The 19315-nt window shown below is 34.6% G+C and overlaps 1 protein-coding gene across 1 annotated transcript in view; it reads right to left on the minus strand.

The window, feature by feature from the left end:
- Positions 1–1287: 1287 nt before the first annotated feature.
- Positions 1288–19315, minus strand: part of LOC147070046 (uncharacterized) — a 71532-nt gene continuing 53504 nt past the window's right edge. Inside the window, exons 3-4 of the mRNA XM_085949997.1 lie at positions 4175–4397; positions 1288–3008 (exon numbers count right to left, since the gene is read on the minus strand). Coding sequence (XP_085806123.1) covers positions 2921–3008; positions 4175–4397 — 311 coding nt within the window. The 3' untranslated portion in view covers positions 1288–2920. The remainder of the gene's footprint in view (positions 3009–4174; positions 4398–19315) is intronic.

Here is a 19315-nt window from a genome sequence, read left to right on the forward strand (position 1 = left end):
GACATAATCAATAAAAAATGAGATAATTTTACAAAGCAAGTGTCAAAATGGTATAGATCTATACAACAGTGATTCCCAACCAGGTTAAGCGGAGAATTCCCAATGCTGCTTGCAGGGAAAAGCATTGACATCAGACAAAAAAGGTTGGCAATCATTGACTAATGAGATTCTATTAAAAATAACATTACGTAATAAAGAATTTTATAATAATTTTTTTTCTATTAGGTATGCCAACAAATTATTTTTTTTCACAATTTCTACTCCAAACGGAGCATTAAAGGGGGGCCCCATAATATGGAACTTCATATACTACAATAATTGGATCGGGTTATATGCTTAAACATCAAACAACATGTCTGAAAAATCAAATACTAGGCCTAGATTCAGTAGAATTTTTAAATTAAATAATATAAACTTAAAAAGTAATAAATTAGATCCACGTTCCTTTGAGAATTCTGAATTATTTAAGAAATGTAAAATTTTCAAGTCAAAATCAGATAAACAGGGCCAACAATCATTTGTATTCTACATTCAAATCTATAAATCAAAACATGTCTGTTTTAACTATCTGGCATTTCACCGGCCAATAATATTCATTGAAATATTTTTTTATAAAAAGATGCCATAGACGGAAAACACCTTATCAGTCATAATAGTACTCCACTTAATTTTAAATCTAAATGACGGTTGACCCTATTAATGTTTAATCTAAAGATTTTCATTTGTCTCCAATTATGTTATAATTAAAATAATCAAAACCAATAAGCCATTGACACTTGCTGTAAAATTAAAATAAATAATATACATAAAATCTTCATTCTTTCAGACATACATTGGAATATTACGAATTTATAGTAATAACTAAGCTTACAATAAAAAATGGAAATTATAATAATAACACAATGTATCAAAAAGATGTAAATATCAAAAAAAAGTCATAAAAAACATTAATATTCTTGTTAAAATATAATAAATCAGCTGATATATAAAGAAAAATCCAATCGGGAATGATTAAAATACCCTTGTTAAAATGACGAAGACATGTAATGGCCGCTGTATTTTGTTGTAACTAAAATTTAATAATAAGAACGTTAATATTATTATTACATATTCCTTAACCTAGTCAATAATCATGGTTAAGCCAAAAGTTACAGTACGGTCTATCTACGATGGTTTAACGCGCCCATAAAATCAACTGTCATTAATGTTGTACATAATTGAATCGCATTACGTATTACACCAAGGCATTCTGACAAAATGACCTATTAAACCAATAAATTTTTGCCAATTTGCCCACCACCATTTGAGTGAATGAATCTACAAACTTATTCAACTGTTATTGCATTTTAAAACTTATCTTCTGATTATTCTTCATTTTAATAAACATCAAATTTTATGAGCACTCACAGCCAATTTCAATAGATTGCCAACTATCAATGTCCACAAAAATGACAGATAAGACATATTGTTACACAAGCCATATTGTCAGATCGGACAAATTATTGTCAAAATGCCTGCGATATATAAAAAAATTGGTTATAGATTTCTGCCATCTGTTGACAAAACCTTGAATTAACATGGGAAAAATCTAAACAATCAAGAATATATTATTATTCAACAAGCGACAAAACTTTATAGCCAATTAATTACATCTATAAATGCACAATGCCATCCATCCACATGTAGTACAAGTTTAAGTCCGAGTGGTCTAGGTATGACCATTAGCAGTGTTGATTTGGTGATTTACAAAAAACTGGCGCGTTCAAACATTGTAAATAGAGTGTACTCTTGGATAAATATCGTAGACATACAGTGGATCGTATTTCAATAAAAGCAATTGCACGATTTCTAGCCTTGAGTTGGCCATAAAATATATTTTGTTAACAGAAAAAATAGTTACCCAGTTTATTTTTACTCCGTTAATACATAATCAAATAGGAAAACATATCGAGAATGTTAAATGAAAAGGGTGTAAAGAACAATTTACATATACACTCAATCACAAAATAACTCTAGTTGACGGGGCTTTTGCAATAAGAAAAAATTCTAAATTAACTCATTTTTGTCAAAAATGTCCCTTACACCTTTTCGACAACAAGATTGTGAAATCAAAAGGGCGTAAGTGACAATTAGCAACTTTTAAGCGTACAAAGTTAAATAAATACCTAAGCACTTTATTTCTTTCCCACAATATTTCTTATTACAGCCCATCAAGAAATTAGTAACGGAATAATGACTTTTATGATTGACAAAACAATTTGATAAGTAAATTATTTATGTCAAAAAATCCCTTACAACCTTTTGGCAGAGCATACTCGATATTATGAACTCTACAACGTGTAACAATCCTAACTGACTTTATCACAATTGCTCACCATTGCTTCAGCTTCCAGGCTAAAGGTTAATATTTTTCATATGAAGTCTTTTAAAGCATTACGAGTACCTACATATTTAACAGTTGGTTAAAAACTGGTGGTCAAATCAAAAGTTGAGATTCTGAGTATTATTATGTAGGAACTGAAACACTTTGTTATATTTCTACAACAAAATCAAATTTCTCAAAAATTATTATAGTGTTCCACCGATTTGCCTCATATCCGATTCATGGCAGACAGTCGTTTGATTGCTCCTATGGATTAAGATCCGTTCCACTGTATGTCCAGTAACCGGTATGCATTACAATTATTCACATTATATTTAATTGGTTTCATGACATGTGCTATATGTATTGATTGATATAATAATATCTAAGGGTAATATTGTATTTCGGACAGCATTTCTGATTCTCTTATCATCGTGTACGATTTAAATCCAATGGAATGGAGATATATTATAAATAAACCTATGCTGCTAATAAACTTTATTCTTATATGAAGGTGATTGAAATGGCCCGACCAGGACGGTGCATGAACGGAGTAGTCTAGGCGTCTTCCGCGTTCTTCACGGGACGTAGCAATATCCGAGGGTCCGACTCCATCATCCGGTCGCTCTCCTCGGCACTGCTCAAGCTGCAAACAAAAGAAAACAGATTTATTCGTTGAATTTGTACAAAACAAAAACAAAAATTTTTTTATATTTTTTAAAATTTAAATGCGATGGTACAACACTGATCTATACACTGCATGGCTGACAGATGAAGAAGCACAGGGTGTATCATGACTTGAGCTTGCCCTATGCTCCAATGGTGTAGCGTGACAATGTGATATCCATTTTTTATTACATTAAAATTTCGTATTAAGTAGGTACCTATTTAGTACCTACCTAGTTATTTTTTGAGACCGCATGTCAAAGTGTTATTTTCAAGTTACGTCTATATCATAACATGTATTAAAGTTTGTCCCATAAAGGAAGCGCGCATTCAATATTGATGATATTTGAGGACACTCGGCGCGCTTTTGAGTTTCTTGCAATTTTTTAGCCTGACCGTCATAAAGTAATAAGCCGAATCTGGCTACAAAACCTCGGTCCATGGCAACTGGCTTTCACATTTTATCTTATAATTTGTTCTGTAGTATTTATTGACCCAAAAATAAATATTAAAAAAGTTAAGTGGATTAAGACATTAAAATTAAATTAAAGCAATGCTAACTGTAACTGTAAATTTGGCACTGTCATTGTTCGAACTTGTGTCACTTGACAAAAAATGTTTGTAAAACATAAAAAATCGGTGTGTGTACTTATGTACATGCGTTAGAAATTATACTTCTTTGGCGTAACAAAACAAAAACAAAACTTGTGATAACCTAGATTCTTCGACTAACTCTTAATTATCTTGTTAAATTACACACGTAATAAAACGGGCCGCTTATTGAAGCGCCGTTGGTTTATTTCTATACACTTTAACTTATATTACGAAATTATATAATTATTTCTCGTTGCTTTTATTTTCAAAGTAACAACTGTCACTCTGACGTTTAATCGTTCGTTTGAGTAAGGAATTGCAAATGGCCGACAATAATAAATTCGTTGCCTAGGCAACGGAACAATTCTACTATAAAACTTGCGTTTGTATACAGCTGACTGATTCGCAGCTAACTTCATACTGTCGCGCACTTCCGTAACGGTGTGCGCGCGCAGCTGTCAATTTCACTTTCTAGCAAATGCCCCAAAAGAAGTATAACTTCAAAAAAGCTTGTAAAATACTGATATAGACGGATTGTTATTTGTGACTCACCAATCCTTATTGTCCATGAGTTGCCTCCTCTCGTCGTCGGCGGAGGGTGGCGCGTCTCTGACCGGCACGTACTGTGCCGCAACCAGGGGATCTGTGGACGGAGTGGAAGCCCCCAGAGCGCCGTTGCCTCCCCCTCCTCCGAGACCGCCGGATTCCACCCCCAGTCCGCCCTTGCCAGTGGCCCAGCCTCCGCGACGCCTGATCGCCATGTGAAGGAAGACACCTACACAAATGGGAAAAAAATATTTAGTGAAATGATATTTGTGCAGTGACAACTGCGATGACAGGGAGGTAGAAGACTGAAAGTCCACCTGCATGACCCCGAAATGAAAAAGAGACGCGAATGCTGACCTTTAGAATCGCAACATTTGTCACTGTTGAATTTTTGGTACAAAGACAATAATATTTATTATTTAAGACATTTCAACTATAGGTGCGACGAAATTTTGGACTCGCTGGCAATCGGAGAGCGAACGTAGAGGTATGAACACGTCAATTTATTTCGTGATGGCGACGGGGGTATTAATTCTTAAATCGTGTAAAGATGACTAAAAACGTTACCCATTTACTTGAAAAAGAAAACATGACAATGAATATATTATTATTGTTACTAATAGAACAATAAACAGAACATTAAATGGACGCATGTTGGATTTATATGACGAATTATATTTCGTTCGGCACGCGTCATTTGCACAATCCGCGCATCGCCTAGCCACGATCTTATTAGACCATGCCTCAACTGAGGTATAGCCTTAACTGTCCACTAAATGGTACATATTGTGTTCTTTTGTTAGAAAATCGGGTTTGGTTTACAAAAATACGTTTATATGCAACATGAAATGGAGAACGTATTTTGGGCATAGCGCGAAAGGCTACAAAAAACAAAACGGCAAAAAATTCACATTTTTTAAATCGAAAAATCAAAATGAACGTCAGACTGATTTTTGTACAATGTAAGATAATCAAAAATATTAACATGCAACTAACTGTATTTCGTGAATAATAAACACGATTTCACGTGGATGACAGAAGCAATAATTGCCAATGGCGTCAGAAGATTTAAATTAATACTATAATGATTTTGTAGTACCTAGTGTTATTTTGGGAACTAAAAACAAACCAAAACCGAACACAACCTACTTTAAACCAGAAATGAATAGATTAGGTTTAGGTTTGTTTGTATTATTGAGAAACTAATGCCGGCGCCACTGCTGCATTTGCCATGCCACTAATGAATCGAATACGACTTGTAAATTCCCGATCCCAAGATAAGATCCCGAAATTAATGAAAACGAGTGTAATTTTGCCTGAATGATTATTTCGCAATCCCGGAAAAAACTCACAAATGACGAAAATTACTTACTCACAACCATTAATTTTAAGTTATTAAGTTTTTTTTCCGACCATGTCCGATCCTAATAGGATCATTTGGGCCTCCACAGAATGGAGGTTTGTATTGACAGATTTTGTTTTTACGAGAAATGGATATCAGCCACTTGCTCAACCTATTAGGCCATACCCTGACTCACACACAAATTGAAAAACAATATGTGTACTTGCCAGACCCAGGATTCGAACCTGGGACGCACAGCGTTATAGTCCAACGCTTAAGCCACGCGGCCACCGTGGGTTTAGTTACGTTAGTTTGGTTACGGTAATAATATTTTCTTTGGAAAACTAATGGACACATTGGTTGTTTTCCTCGACACTTGAGTTTTGACTTAAAAAAGTAAAGACTGCATTCAAAGTCACATCATGCGAGGGATTTTACTACATACAATATTTTCAATAAACAAAAACCTATTTATTAATTGAAATAATCGACTAGTAAAAAATATTAAATAATTGGACGGAAAAATCTCCACTAAAGATTTTCCGAGGCAAAGAATACTTTATTTAGTACAGTCCTTTTCAGCCTTTATTAAACCGTGTTTGTATATTAGCGACAGGATGTTCAGAAAGAAAATATTCAGATGTGTTTTATTTATTTATTAAACATTCATATATAAAACATAATACTAATATAAGTAGAGTTGGGTATTTCCCGACAATATTTCGATCTCGAGATTCGGGATTTCCCGAAATGTTAAAAATTTCAATTCTCGAGATTCGGGATGGAGAATCTAGAAAAATTTCTCGAGAATTCCCGAAACCCAACTCTAAATATAAGTATTTTTTTGTCCTGCAAGAATGACATCTATTTTGAAATCCTTATGACGTGGCTATTTAGAAAGAACTAATTCATAATTGTGGCTTAAGAAAGTTAATAGTAAATGTTATATGTTTACTTCGTAACCCTTCCTAATTCGAATTTGGTACAGGATTTATGATTATTAATTTAATTTAATAAAACTCGTAAAATAAATTTCGTTTTTAGGTACTATTTAAATAAAAAGATTGATGCCATTCGGTTTCCTACACGGAACATTCGTTCGTTTCGAAACACGTGGCGTATAACATAAAATAATAATAATAATTTAATTTGTGGTGAACTCCGCGCATTATATCATCAGTTTTTTAATTATTACGACTTAAAACCATGTAAACGATGAATCACCTGAAAAGAAACATGTCATAATTTTACCGACGTACCTATTATATAAGTAGGCAAATACTTAATTATGTGGAAACAGCGAAATGCAAAAAATGCCAGTGTTTTCATCGTTCACAAATCTTGCAATCGATTTAACTAACTTCCCGATTTGCTAGACATTTGAAACTTTTAGAATATATTATCAGAACACGATGCCAATGATTCTTTTAATACTTTTAGCCATCTTTAAGTAGAATTGAATTCATTTTCAGTTAATTCTGTTTTGTATGAAAAGTTATTTCGGAAGAAATCCGTAATCCAATCCACTATTATTGGTTGCTAAGGTTGCTATTGGTCATAGCAACTAAATTATTAATATATACGTGCGTTACTATGGAAATCAAAATGACATTTCAGTATTCTATATTTGTTTGTTGCAAAATAGCAAAAAAATGATTTGTTGACAATTGCCTTATTTGTCCTAAATTATTAATACACATAATTGTCAAGTTTATATGATTCAACAGAAAATTGTATAAAAAAGTTCTTTTTATCTATTTTGGTTAATATTTATTTTGGTTAAATTCATTATTTATGTAAAGAAGCAGTCGAAGCAAGTCCGCGAAAGTGGCGATGAGTGTTTCTGTGTCAATTTTTTTCGCTCGTTGCATCCGAAAATGTTATAGTAAATAAAAAAAAACATTATTAATAACTATAATAATAATTTAACTTATAATATTCAGACAGTTAACCTAATATGATCAATGGGCGTCCACAGAGTGGAGGTTTGTATTAACAAACAGATATTTGTTTTTACGAGAAATGGATGTCAGCCACTTGCTCAACCTATATAGTGCAGGATCCCATAGACTTGTATACATAATATGCGGAACGCATTCTGACAATTGGAATAGGTTCTAGGGGTCACCAAGATATATAATGTCGATGTTGCCAGGCGATATTAGTGGTCAATTTTTTTTTATTGAGGTTTTAATTTTTTTTCTTATAACCCACCAAAAATTGTTCTGAGTTCTTCAATAAAACCAAGACCGAATCAGGGATTGATTGAAAATGCAATAATTGTACCATGCCATCGGCACGGTCGTAGAACGGTTCGTCCCAGTTGAAAAAATAAAAATAGCGGATACTGCAATGTGTTCAAAATTATCGATTCTTAGGATCCTCCTTGGCTTAAATTATTTTATTTAGTAGCATTTGTGTAGAAAATCACCCAGATTGCTTTCTTTACAATATTATAAGCATATGACATTGTTTTAGTATTATGGTTAATACAGAAACAGTGTAGGTTGCACATATAGGTTGGTGAATAAATGAAATAACGATAACGACTAACCACACTAAGTAGACATTTATTAAAAAAAAGAAACAAGTCGTGTTCAAACTGCTTTAAGTATCATGATCACAGTTTTTACAAACACTACTTACACAATATTTGCACAATATCATTGTGATCATGGGTGATTCTATACAAAAATACTACTAAATAAAATAATTTAAGCCAAGGAGGATCCTAAGAATCGATAATTTTGAACACATTGCAGTACCCGCTATTTTTATTTTTTCATATGGGACGAACCGTTCTACGACCGTGCCGATGGCATAGTACAATTATTGCATTTTCAATCAATCCCTGATTCGGTCTTGGTTTTCTTGAAGAACTCAGAACAATTTTTGGTGGGTTATAAGAAAAAAAATTAAAACCTCAATAAAAAAAAAATTTACCACTAATATCGCCTGGCAACATCGACATTATATATCTTGGTGACCCCTAGAACCTATTCCAATTGTCAGAATGCGTTCCGCATATTATGTATACGAAAAGTCTATGGGATCCTGCACTAATATAGTCCATACTTAGATTCCGAACACCAATTGAAACACAATATGTGTATTTTCAGGCCCAGGATTCGAACCTGGGACCCACGACATTATAAACCGCTCGGCCATCGTGGGGATTTTGATTTAATATACCACATAGCCTTAATTTTTACTTTTGCGACTATTGGAGTATTGTAGATGTTGAGCTTTCATGGTTTACACTGTTACTTTCTAATAAAATAAATATAAAATGCACAATGCAAGAAGACACTATAAAATGATTATAAAATATATTATATGCAGATAAAATAATATTATCAAGGTTAGATAGACTAGTTTTTGGACATTTAAATAATTATGACGTAATTATAAAACATTCAAATGCATGGAAAAGGCGATAAAACTAGTGTCAGTTAATAAAATCGAGTTTTGCATTAAGTGCATAATGATCTTAGAACATTGGTGGCCAACCCGCGGCCCGCTGGGTGTCAACTTGTGGCCCGTGGAGCAGTGAGAAAATAAAAATATTATCAAATGCTGCCGCTAGATGTGCAATTTCGCAAATTTAGATTCGATGTTGGTTCAAGATTTTAAAAAGCACCGTGTACTTTTTGCTGAATTTGCAACGCCATTCTCCGTAGACGTGAATTTATTACCGGGAAATTTACAAATGGAACATTGTGAAATATGTTGCGATGAACAGTTAAAGGAGAAATTCCATCAGGTTGGTTTGGAAGAGTTTTACAAAACATATTTGGACAAGGAGAAATATCCTGCATTTTACAAACATGCTCTAATAATGACATCGCTATTTGGAAACACTTACACGTGTGAACAGCTTTTTAGTCGGATAAAGCATATCAAATCCCATGAGAACACGAATCACTGATGTGCATTTGGAAAATTGTTTGCGTGTAGGAACAACCTCACCCGATATCGATATTGATGCACTTAGTTCTGCCACACAAAATCAAACTTATCACTAAAATTTATTATTTTTATATTAACTATTTTGTTTAATTTTTATTATTTAAAAAAAGTCCAATCTAATAAATATGTTTGATTCTCATTTTTGTTTTATTTTATTAATATATAATATATATTTCTTTTTTGTTTTGTATAATAAAAAAATGGGTTGTGCGGCCCGGTAGGAAATCTCATTTTTAGAATCTAGCCCGGCTGCTGAAAAGGTTGGCCACCCATGTCTTAGAAGCAATCCCATACGAATATCGCTTTGAGGATATTATGTTCAAAATTTAAATTTCCGGACAAAAGGTGTAAGAACGAGTATTATCGTTTTTTAAATCGTCTCGATAGCCATGAAATTTGCCGGCTCATTCATTATAGATATTATATAACAGTACAAATTATATTACCTATGTCCTATAGTAACATAGAAATTATAAAATATAATTGAAGAGTTGTAACTTGAACGAAAAAGGACAGTGCAATGCACCAAGTGACAAGTTGCGTAAATCGATTTCAAAATTTGACGAAAAATACAATTGTAAATTCAAAATAACTGATCGGCATTCTGTAAATGAAGTCTGGTTCTCAAATGATTCATCATTCGAATGCCAAGAGAAAAATATTCATATTTATTTATATTGGTTCTTAGTGTAGACGTTCACCAGTGGCGAAGGGTGGAGGTAGGCTGTTAAGATCCATTATAAATAGTGCACACTAAACTTTGTCATACGTATTTGTTTTCATTGAAATAAGACTACAATGTACAGGTGGTGTTGGTTAGTTTTTAAAATTCAATAATTAATCCATGCGAAACCAAGCCGTAATAGATAATAGTAAAAAATACTCCTCTATCTATAAATATCTAAAATTATGCAATTAAATCATACATAACTTTGGGTATTTTATAGATATAATAATATTTGTATCTATTATAGTTTGGTTTGGGCAGGGTTTAATGAATTTAAAAAAATGAACCAACAATATGTGTAATATTATTAGGTATTCTTCATCTAACGAAAACAAATAAGTATGAATGAAAAAGTGCATAATTTTGTCGTATCGCTCAAAAATAGAAAAACTATTATGGGTTGGTTTGGGCAGGGTTTAATTGATTTTTAAAAACTAACCAACACCATCTGTAAATTGTAGTCTTCGTTCAATAAAGACAAATACATAATATGACTAACAAAGTTTAATGTGAACTATGTATTGCGGACCTTAACAACCTACCTCCACCCTTCGCTACTGGCGTAACACATAATGACACAAATAATGCAAAAACTTTAAAATAAGAACATTTTATACATATGAGTGTAATCCCTTTTCACGCGTAAATAGTTATGTGGGGATTTAAAAACATCCCCATACTAATTGTTACGTAAGTAGGTATATGTCACTTGTCCTCATTTAATCCTTGGCTTTTCATATTATTGTGTCAAGTATTAAAAATAAAGTATCATTTACATGGGAAAGGTCCATTACAAAGCATATTACATTTAAGCTTGTTCTAGAACCGTCGTTTTTAAGCATTGATGAAGTAAAGATTTTTTGCAGAAATTATTGTTTCAAGTACATCTGAAATTTATTTAATGTGTAATAACAATGGAATAGTCGTCAAAATCGTTGCCGCTAAATCCGTGTGTTGCGGGTTCCAACACCACGACTGCATCAAAATTCCGAACGATCTTCGTTCAATGTCGTAGAGTTCATTATTGTATCTCCGTCGCTACCATGACTGTGGACCATTAATGAATCCGAAGATACCACGTAGCTCGCTCCGCCTAAGTGAGCCCTGTACTATTTCTTTATATTTCGTCATGCACCAGGTTTCTGAACCATACATGATAACTGGTCGTTTAGTGTTTTTAGCCTTGCTGTTTACTTGTACAAGTTGCATTTAAGTGTCGGTTCAATGCCTTGGAACGTAGCACCTTTGCTAGACCGAAGCAATATCAGCTGTTTCCTAGATACCTTTATTCTTGTCGTAATTTCCATTTCAAGCATAATATTACTGTTAATGAAGGATCAGATCGAGAAAGCATTCGATACTGTTAGGCATCCTAAACTTCTCGAACTCTTACAGGAGAAAGGCATCGATGCAAGATACATTCAACTGATAGCTAACATATATTGGAATCAAACAGCGAATATTAAGATCGAAAACGAAATCAGTGGAGAGGTAAAAATTCGTCGCGGTGTAAGACAGGGGTGTATATTGTCACCTCTGCTATTTAACATGTACCTACTCAGAAGCTATTTTCAAGGAAGCCTTACAAGGTGAATCGGTGGGTATTATGGTTAATGGCAAACATATTAACAATATACGATATGCCGATGATACTGTGCTAATTGCTGATAGTTTAAAGAGTTTACATCAACTGGTAGAAAAGGTTAATGAGGTCAGTAATTCTTATGGTATAAAAATGAACCTCAAGAAAACAAAACTATTACTAGTATCAAAAACAGCGACACCAGACACCAACACAAATGTTGTCATTAACAGCGAACCAATCGAACGTGTGACCCATTATAAATATTTAGGTACATGGGTCAATGAGAAATGGGACCAGTCTCAGGAAATAAAAACTAGAATTGAGATCGCAAGGAGCGCCTTTCTCAAAATGAGACGCCTCCTTAGCAATCGAGATCTTAACTTAGGTCTGAGACTGCGTATGGTACGTTGTTATGTTCTCTCAATTCTTTTCTATTGTATGGAAGTATGGACGCTAAACCAAGAGATGTCACGGAGACTTGAAGCTTTCGAGATGTGGCTGTATAGACGCATCCTCAAAATTCCTTGGACTGACCGGGTGACAAATATTGAAGTTCTCAATCGAATGGGGAAGGACCGAGAAGTTCTACGTAGTATCAAAACCAGGAAACTACAGTACCCCGGCCACATTATGAGAGGACAAAAATACAGCATTCCCCAACTTGTCATTCGAGGAAAGATCAATGGGAAGCGTAGCAGAGGACGGCGCCGCATTTCGTGGCTTAAGAACCTCCGTGATTGGTCTCCTCCACTGAACTGTTCCGGGTAGCAGACGACAAAGATAAAATCGCCTTGATGGTGGCCGACCTCCGCTAGGGGATGGCACAATAAGAAGAAGAATGAAGGATCCCAGATAGGTGAACGAAATTGTTAAACCTATGAAAACCACCGTTGTCTCCCTGACAGTGTCACACGTATCACCCGGCCCTCTGGAGACCAATCAAACCAATCCGAATAAAACGTCGGTACACATAAATAATAGGAAGCTTTGAATTTTAAACGGTACTACTCTGACCCTTATACCGCGATTTTTGTCGTTCAACAGTGTGTTGAATATCAGTTGAATGTCAATTGATAAGTGGGAACCACATGTTAAGGCTATATCTCAGTTGATGCACGGTCTAAAAAGATCGTGGCTAGGCGATGCGCGGATTGCGGGTCGCGGGTGCAAATGACGCATGCCGAACGAAATATAATTTGTCATATAAATCCAACATGCGTCCATTTAATGTTCTGTTTATTGTTCTATTAGTAACAATAATAATATATTCATTGACATGTTTTCTTTTCTGTTCTGCACGTCAATCTTGTATGTTTAACTTGACGCCATCTTGATTACGACTATCCGTTTAAGCTAGATCGATACGTGGGAACATTCATTTTGATTTCTTGTTCAACATTATTTAACAGATAGTTGAACGACAAAAATCGCCACGTGAAAATGCGGCATAACTGTATCTAAGGTGTGTTGTACATACAAACTCAACACGTCGATATTTTTGAACACGCTTCGACGAAATTCATGCTCAGATATCCCAACTATGCACCAGTGGCGAAGGGTAGAGGTAGGCTGTAAAGACCCGACATAAATAGTGCAAACTAGTAAACCATAATAGATATTAGATTAAAAATTATTCTTCTATCTATTATGGTTTAGTAAGGCAGGGTTTAATCGAATTTTAAGAACCATCTACAATTTGTATTATTATTTCAATGAAAACAAATAAGTATGACCGACAAAGAATGCATTATTTTTGTCGGATCTCCTGAGCCTACCTCTACAACTATGATTTAGTTTAGGCAAGGTTTAATAATATTTTAAAAAACTGATCAATACCATCTGCAATTTGTATTCTTAGTTCAATGAAAACAGTGTGTATGTATGTCGAATCTACACAGATTACCTCCACCCTTCGCCACTGCTATGTACCTACGGTGCATGCGCCAACATATGTTTTTTTTTCAACCAACAATATTTCATTATACGTCATATGTTTTGTGAGTGGAAAATAACTGCATAGACGTCAACGCGTCGCAGTCGTGCAGAGTTTGTATGTGCGACCCACCTAATGCGTCAAGGACATTGAGCTAGTTTACAAGCTGTTTGTTGGCGAATTTAAAAGCGGGCGATTCAGCTACTACGATTATGATGATGACACACAAAACTTTCCATTCGCTGAGAAGCCAACAAGCTAGCGACTATTTTGACAAAACGTAGATAGTTTTTTACCGGGAGGTCGCTACTACGCTCTACTGCGCAGACGCAGTAGGCCCACACGCCGGCGTGTAGCGTGTAAAGTTGACCGGCTTTCAACTTTTCTCGGTAGATTGTTTACAATCTGCTTGTTAGCTTGTTCGATGATGACACTGGGCGACTTTACAGGCAGATTGTAAATTCGCCAACAAGCAGCCCGTAAAGTAGCTCAATGTCATTGACGCTTCACTCCCGCCTGCAGTAAGTAATAAAATAACAAAATAAGAAACCGACCATGTCCGAATTTCTACATGCAATAGCCGAAATTAGAAGCGTAAATTATAAAAATGGGCTACTCTAATCAGTAATCAGGTTATTATTATATTCTACGAACCAACTCCACAATCGATCCGCTGGTGTCAGAATAGAATCGCCGAGCAGCCAATTGGCATCAAATAATAATGCACTAATCAAAATCAATAAAGCGCTCGCTTGTTCACTAGTATTCTTTGATTACTCCTAATTCGGCTGTCGATTGACGGATCGTATTGGATTGGAGATACGCCTGAATATCACTGGCGCTTCCGTTTTGAAAAATATGTTATCCTTAGGGATTCCAATCCCGGGATCCCGAGCTATTTTCGATACCTATGAATCCCGGGATTGATAAACATAATCCCGGGATTGATTTTTTTATCAATTTTTATGGAAAATAAAAAAAAAGCGAAAATATAACAGAAAAAATACTTTTAATAAAAAATAACTACATTAGAAATAAACTGAGTTTGAATGAAGTTTGATTAATTATACCCATGTGTAGGTTGCCGATTCATTTTATTTTTACACATAAATTATTAAAAATGGAAAGATTGAAAAAAAACAATGCTTCGCACTTTTAACAAAGTAATTCCACCATGATATCATACGTTTTACGGCAGTTTCATATTTGGCTGACTAATTAGATTTATGAAGCGGAAAGGCCATAAGTACGCCATGATTATTTGCTTTACTATTTTAAATCTCGCTAATCCATTCATTAAGTCTTTACTATCAGAAACAGCAATCTCCTATTAAATTCACATTATTATTTATATTACAATATCAACAATAAATGTCTTAAATAGTATAAATTATACAAGATTTATTTTTGACCGATTTTATCAATGTTATTTGTAAATATAAAATTTTTATATTAACAATGGAAAAAATGCCAATCCCGGGATCCCGGGATTGTCAAATTGTAATCCCGAAATCCCGGGATCAGAATTTTGGCTCGGGATTGGATTCCCTAGTTATCCTACGATTGAATACTCCATCGTTATTTTATAGTAACATCTATCGACATAAAATAGTACGATCTCAGTCGATAATGAAGTACTGGTCACAAAAGACTTACTTTTAAGTAATTTTTTGTAATGAGTAGTCGATATCAAACCTTCCAATCAAGCAGTTCACAAATAATCTGTCAATTGAATAATCTTTCCTCGCACACTGTGTTTGTCCGCAATAGACATTAAACTTTACTATAATAAAGCCATACTACCATGTAATGTTTTTTTAGAATTATTAATAACCATGTCCTTGCTTTTTTGTACAAGGTGATTGTTAGCAATTTTGAATAATCACAAACACACAGGCTTTGAGAAAATCACATAAATATTGTGTCCTCACCGGGTCGAACCCAAAACTCTCGAGTGGAAGGCCAGCGTCTTACGCACTGTACCAGAAGAGCGGCCTATCATGTAATATTAACATTGAGGCAATCACAAAGGTTGCGTAGCCAAGAGAATAAAATACTAAATTGGTATGGGCAATGGCGCGCCAAGCGGGCGTGTTTGCGGTGCAAAACATCCGGGCGTCAAGACGCAGGGGGCGGCTTAAGTTCGTAAAAAACAATTTTAACGAAATTATTAAAATATACGTTATTCAATTAAATGAAAAGAACTTCATGAAGAAAAAAGCGCATTTTTACACATCATTAATAAAATGTGCTACCCTGCTCCATCGATATGACGTGTCTATCGATTAAAGATGTTTTACATTATAATTTAGAATGTTATATTATTAAATAGGTAAAATACGTTAAATTTTTAGTTATACAATAATTGTTCCAACTTTTCTATGGCTTATACCTAGCATATTTCCACTATTGCCTACCTGCTAGAAGCTATGCACGTTTCATCAATATTGGTAAATGATTTTTTTATATATATTACTATATACATATATATATTATATATATACTCACTCGCGTTCGGACTAAAACTCCATATGTTGGGCTTTGCAATTAATCTTTTTGCTATAGCTTAAAGAAAAAATGACTTAAATTGGACATCCACTCTTTCAGCTCTATATGGACTACCGTCGTTTTAGAAGTAAGTATTTTAGAAACCATGTGATATTGTACTCCCAAATTTTCAGTATTTAAATCTGCATACTTAACTCAAATAATTACAAGATAAAAAGAACTTTCTATATACTACGTTTTTAAATTTTCTGTTGAATCATATAAATTTGTCAATTTTATGTATTAATAAAAACTTTTTATTGTACTTGATAGAAATACTGAATAAATATTATAGAATACTTACAGAAATGTCATTTTGACATTTCATATTGATTTCCATAGTAACGCACGTATATATTAATAATTTAGTTGCTAGGACACACTTAGCAACCAATAATAGTGAGTAGTAAATATTACTTTTAACGAATTTTTTCCGAAACATACAAAACAGAATTAACTGAAAATGAATTTAATTCTGCTTAAAGATGGCCAAAAGTATTGAAAGAATGCATTGTCGTCGTGTTCTGATATATTCTAAAAGTTTCAAATGTCTAGCTAGTCGGGAAGTCTTGGACAAACAAGAAAAAATCTGTACAGAACAAACGATCGAAAAACAAAACCAAATCGAATACGAGCTAATAAAAACGTGGTAAAATGATAAAAATGTGACTTCCGCACTTTTAGCTCTAAGGTACAGATAATATAACGGGACAGACAAACAAAAATAATTAAAAAGCAAACTGAATTGTATGCTTAGGTATCATGGGAATAACCAAAACCCTAATCAAAGGACAAGTAGATATTTTGAAATCACAACATTTTGTTTATTAGTATAGATAACCCCAGTTGTTTTGACTTCAAAGTCCAGCCATATACTTTCTTCAGTGTATAGCCTTAATACGAGGGTGGGTCAATAAGTCCTTAGAAAAGCCGACAGGTGGCGCGACTAGTACTGTAAGCGGTTTGTTTTCATGCAGCGGCACTACCGATTCAGTATGCTGCGAAGTTTCAATCAGATTGGTCGGGTTGTTGTGTTTCTCGTACATTTAAAAAAAAAATTTGCTTGTTTACAAAAATGGAGAAAATTGAGTTTAGAGCTGTTATTAAACATTTTAATATAAAAGGGTTAACAGCAAAGGAAATAAAAAATGAGTTGGATTTAGTTCACGGCATATCTGCTCCTTCACTTGCAACTATTTATAACTGGTTAAATGAATTTAAACGTGGTCGTACATCAACAAAGGATGAACCACGCTCAGGACGTCCTGTAGAGGTGACTACACCAGAAATGATCAATAAAATCCACGATATGGTGTTAAGTGACCGAAGATTAAAGTTGAGTGAGATAATTGAGGTTACAGGGATCTCAAAAGGTAGCGTCATTTCTATTTTACATGACAAATTGGGCATGAAAAAAGTTTCTGCAAGATGGGTGCCGCGTTTGCTCACAGTCGACAATAAACGCAATAGGGTGGTGGCCTCTAAAGCCCTGTTGTCGCTCATGCAACGCAATCCGGATGAATTTTTTCGTCGCTTTGTGACTGTAGATGAAACATGGATACACCACTATACTCCCGAGACGAAAGAACAGTCAAAGCAGTGGATTGCGAAAGGCGAACCATGTCCAAAGAAGGCGAAAACCGTAAAATCAGCTGGTAAGGTTATGGCTACTGTATTTTGGGATGCACGTGGAATTATTTTCGTTGACTATTTGGAAAAAGGAAAAACAATAACAGGGGATTATTATGCATCTTTATTGGACCAGCTAAAAAACGAAATTGAAGAAAAACGGCCTCATTTAAACAGGAAAAAAATCCTCTTTCATCAGGACAATGCCCGTGTTCACACATGTTTACGATCAATGGCTAAAATTGAAGAATTGAAGTTCGAATTGGTCGACCACCCACCGTATTCGCCAGATTTAGCCCCCAGTGACTTTTTCCTTTTCCCAAACTTAAAAAAATGGCTAAGTGGACAACGTTTTTTTTCAAATGAAGAAGTCATCGATCGGACAAATGCTTATTTTGAGGACCTTCCGAAAACTTATTTTTCTGACGGTTTAAAAAAAATTGAGAAACGTCTAACCAAGTGTATTGAGCTCCAAAGAGATTATGTTGAGAAATAAAAAAAAATACAAAAATAAAAACTGTTTTAATGCTTTTTTCTAAGGAATTATTGACCCACCCTCGTACATAAATTTGGAGCTCCAGGGCTCTGCCCTCTATCTCCTTCATCTCAGTTACAATTTTGGTTTTTGTAGGCTTTGGCTAAGTACAAGTTTATATAATTTCATACATAAACAATACAGTTTTTTCTTCATCTTGGCAGTGATGTAACCCAGATTTAGGTCACATCACTGATCAGGTGGTGGTGAAATCTCTGCTATGACATTGATAGCCCGATTGTCTCCCCCGAGCAGTATTTAATCTTTTATACTTATGTCCCTATGTTTTTGGAATACGAGTATTTATATTTTTTAATACTAGGGAGGAAGGTTCCTTCCGCCCGTACTTGCGTCAGGCGGCGGGGTGCCCTTCATCTTTTATTATCTTCGGGAGAGGGTCGGGTATCAATGTCTCTCCTTGTTCCGCTGAAAAATAACAGGTTAGTCGCTCGGATGATATGAAGTCTGTAGTATGGATGTGAAGGAACTATGGTGGTTGCTTGACCGGCAGGATTGCCTTCGGCCTCCTATAGGCGTAGTCTGTGTCGCTTCCATTTTCGGTTAATAAGTTTTTAATAGTCGCGTTGGGATGGTTTACCATGGACTTGTAGAATTTCTTCTGTAATGTCCGTGGATGGTTTCTATTTTAAGGTCTTTGTGAAGTGTAGTATTGCGTACAAACCACGGTGCATTTGTGATTTGTCGTAATGCCTTGTTTTGTATGGTCTGAAAGATTTTAATGTGCCTGGGGTTTGAGTAGGCCCATATGGGGCTTGTGTATTATACAAAATAAAGTGACGTGTTTTACAGAATACTGAATTTTAGCGATTATACATAATTACTTAGTGCAGCCGATCGACAACCGCAGTTCTAAAATAAT

This window comes from Rhyacophila brunnea, unplaced genomic scaffold (genome assembly GCF_057557595.1).
Source record: "Rhyacophila brunnea isolate RB1 unplaced genomic scaffold, BYU_Rbru_1.0 scaffold_22, whole genome shotgun sequence".
In the NCBI taxonomy this organism is placed as follows: domain Eukaryota; kingdom Metazoa; phylum Arthropoda; class Insecta; order Trichoptera; family Rhyacophilidae; genus Rhyacophila; species Rhyacophila brunnea.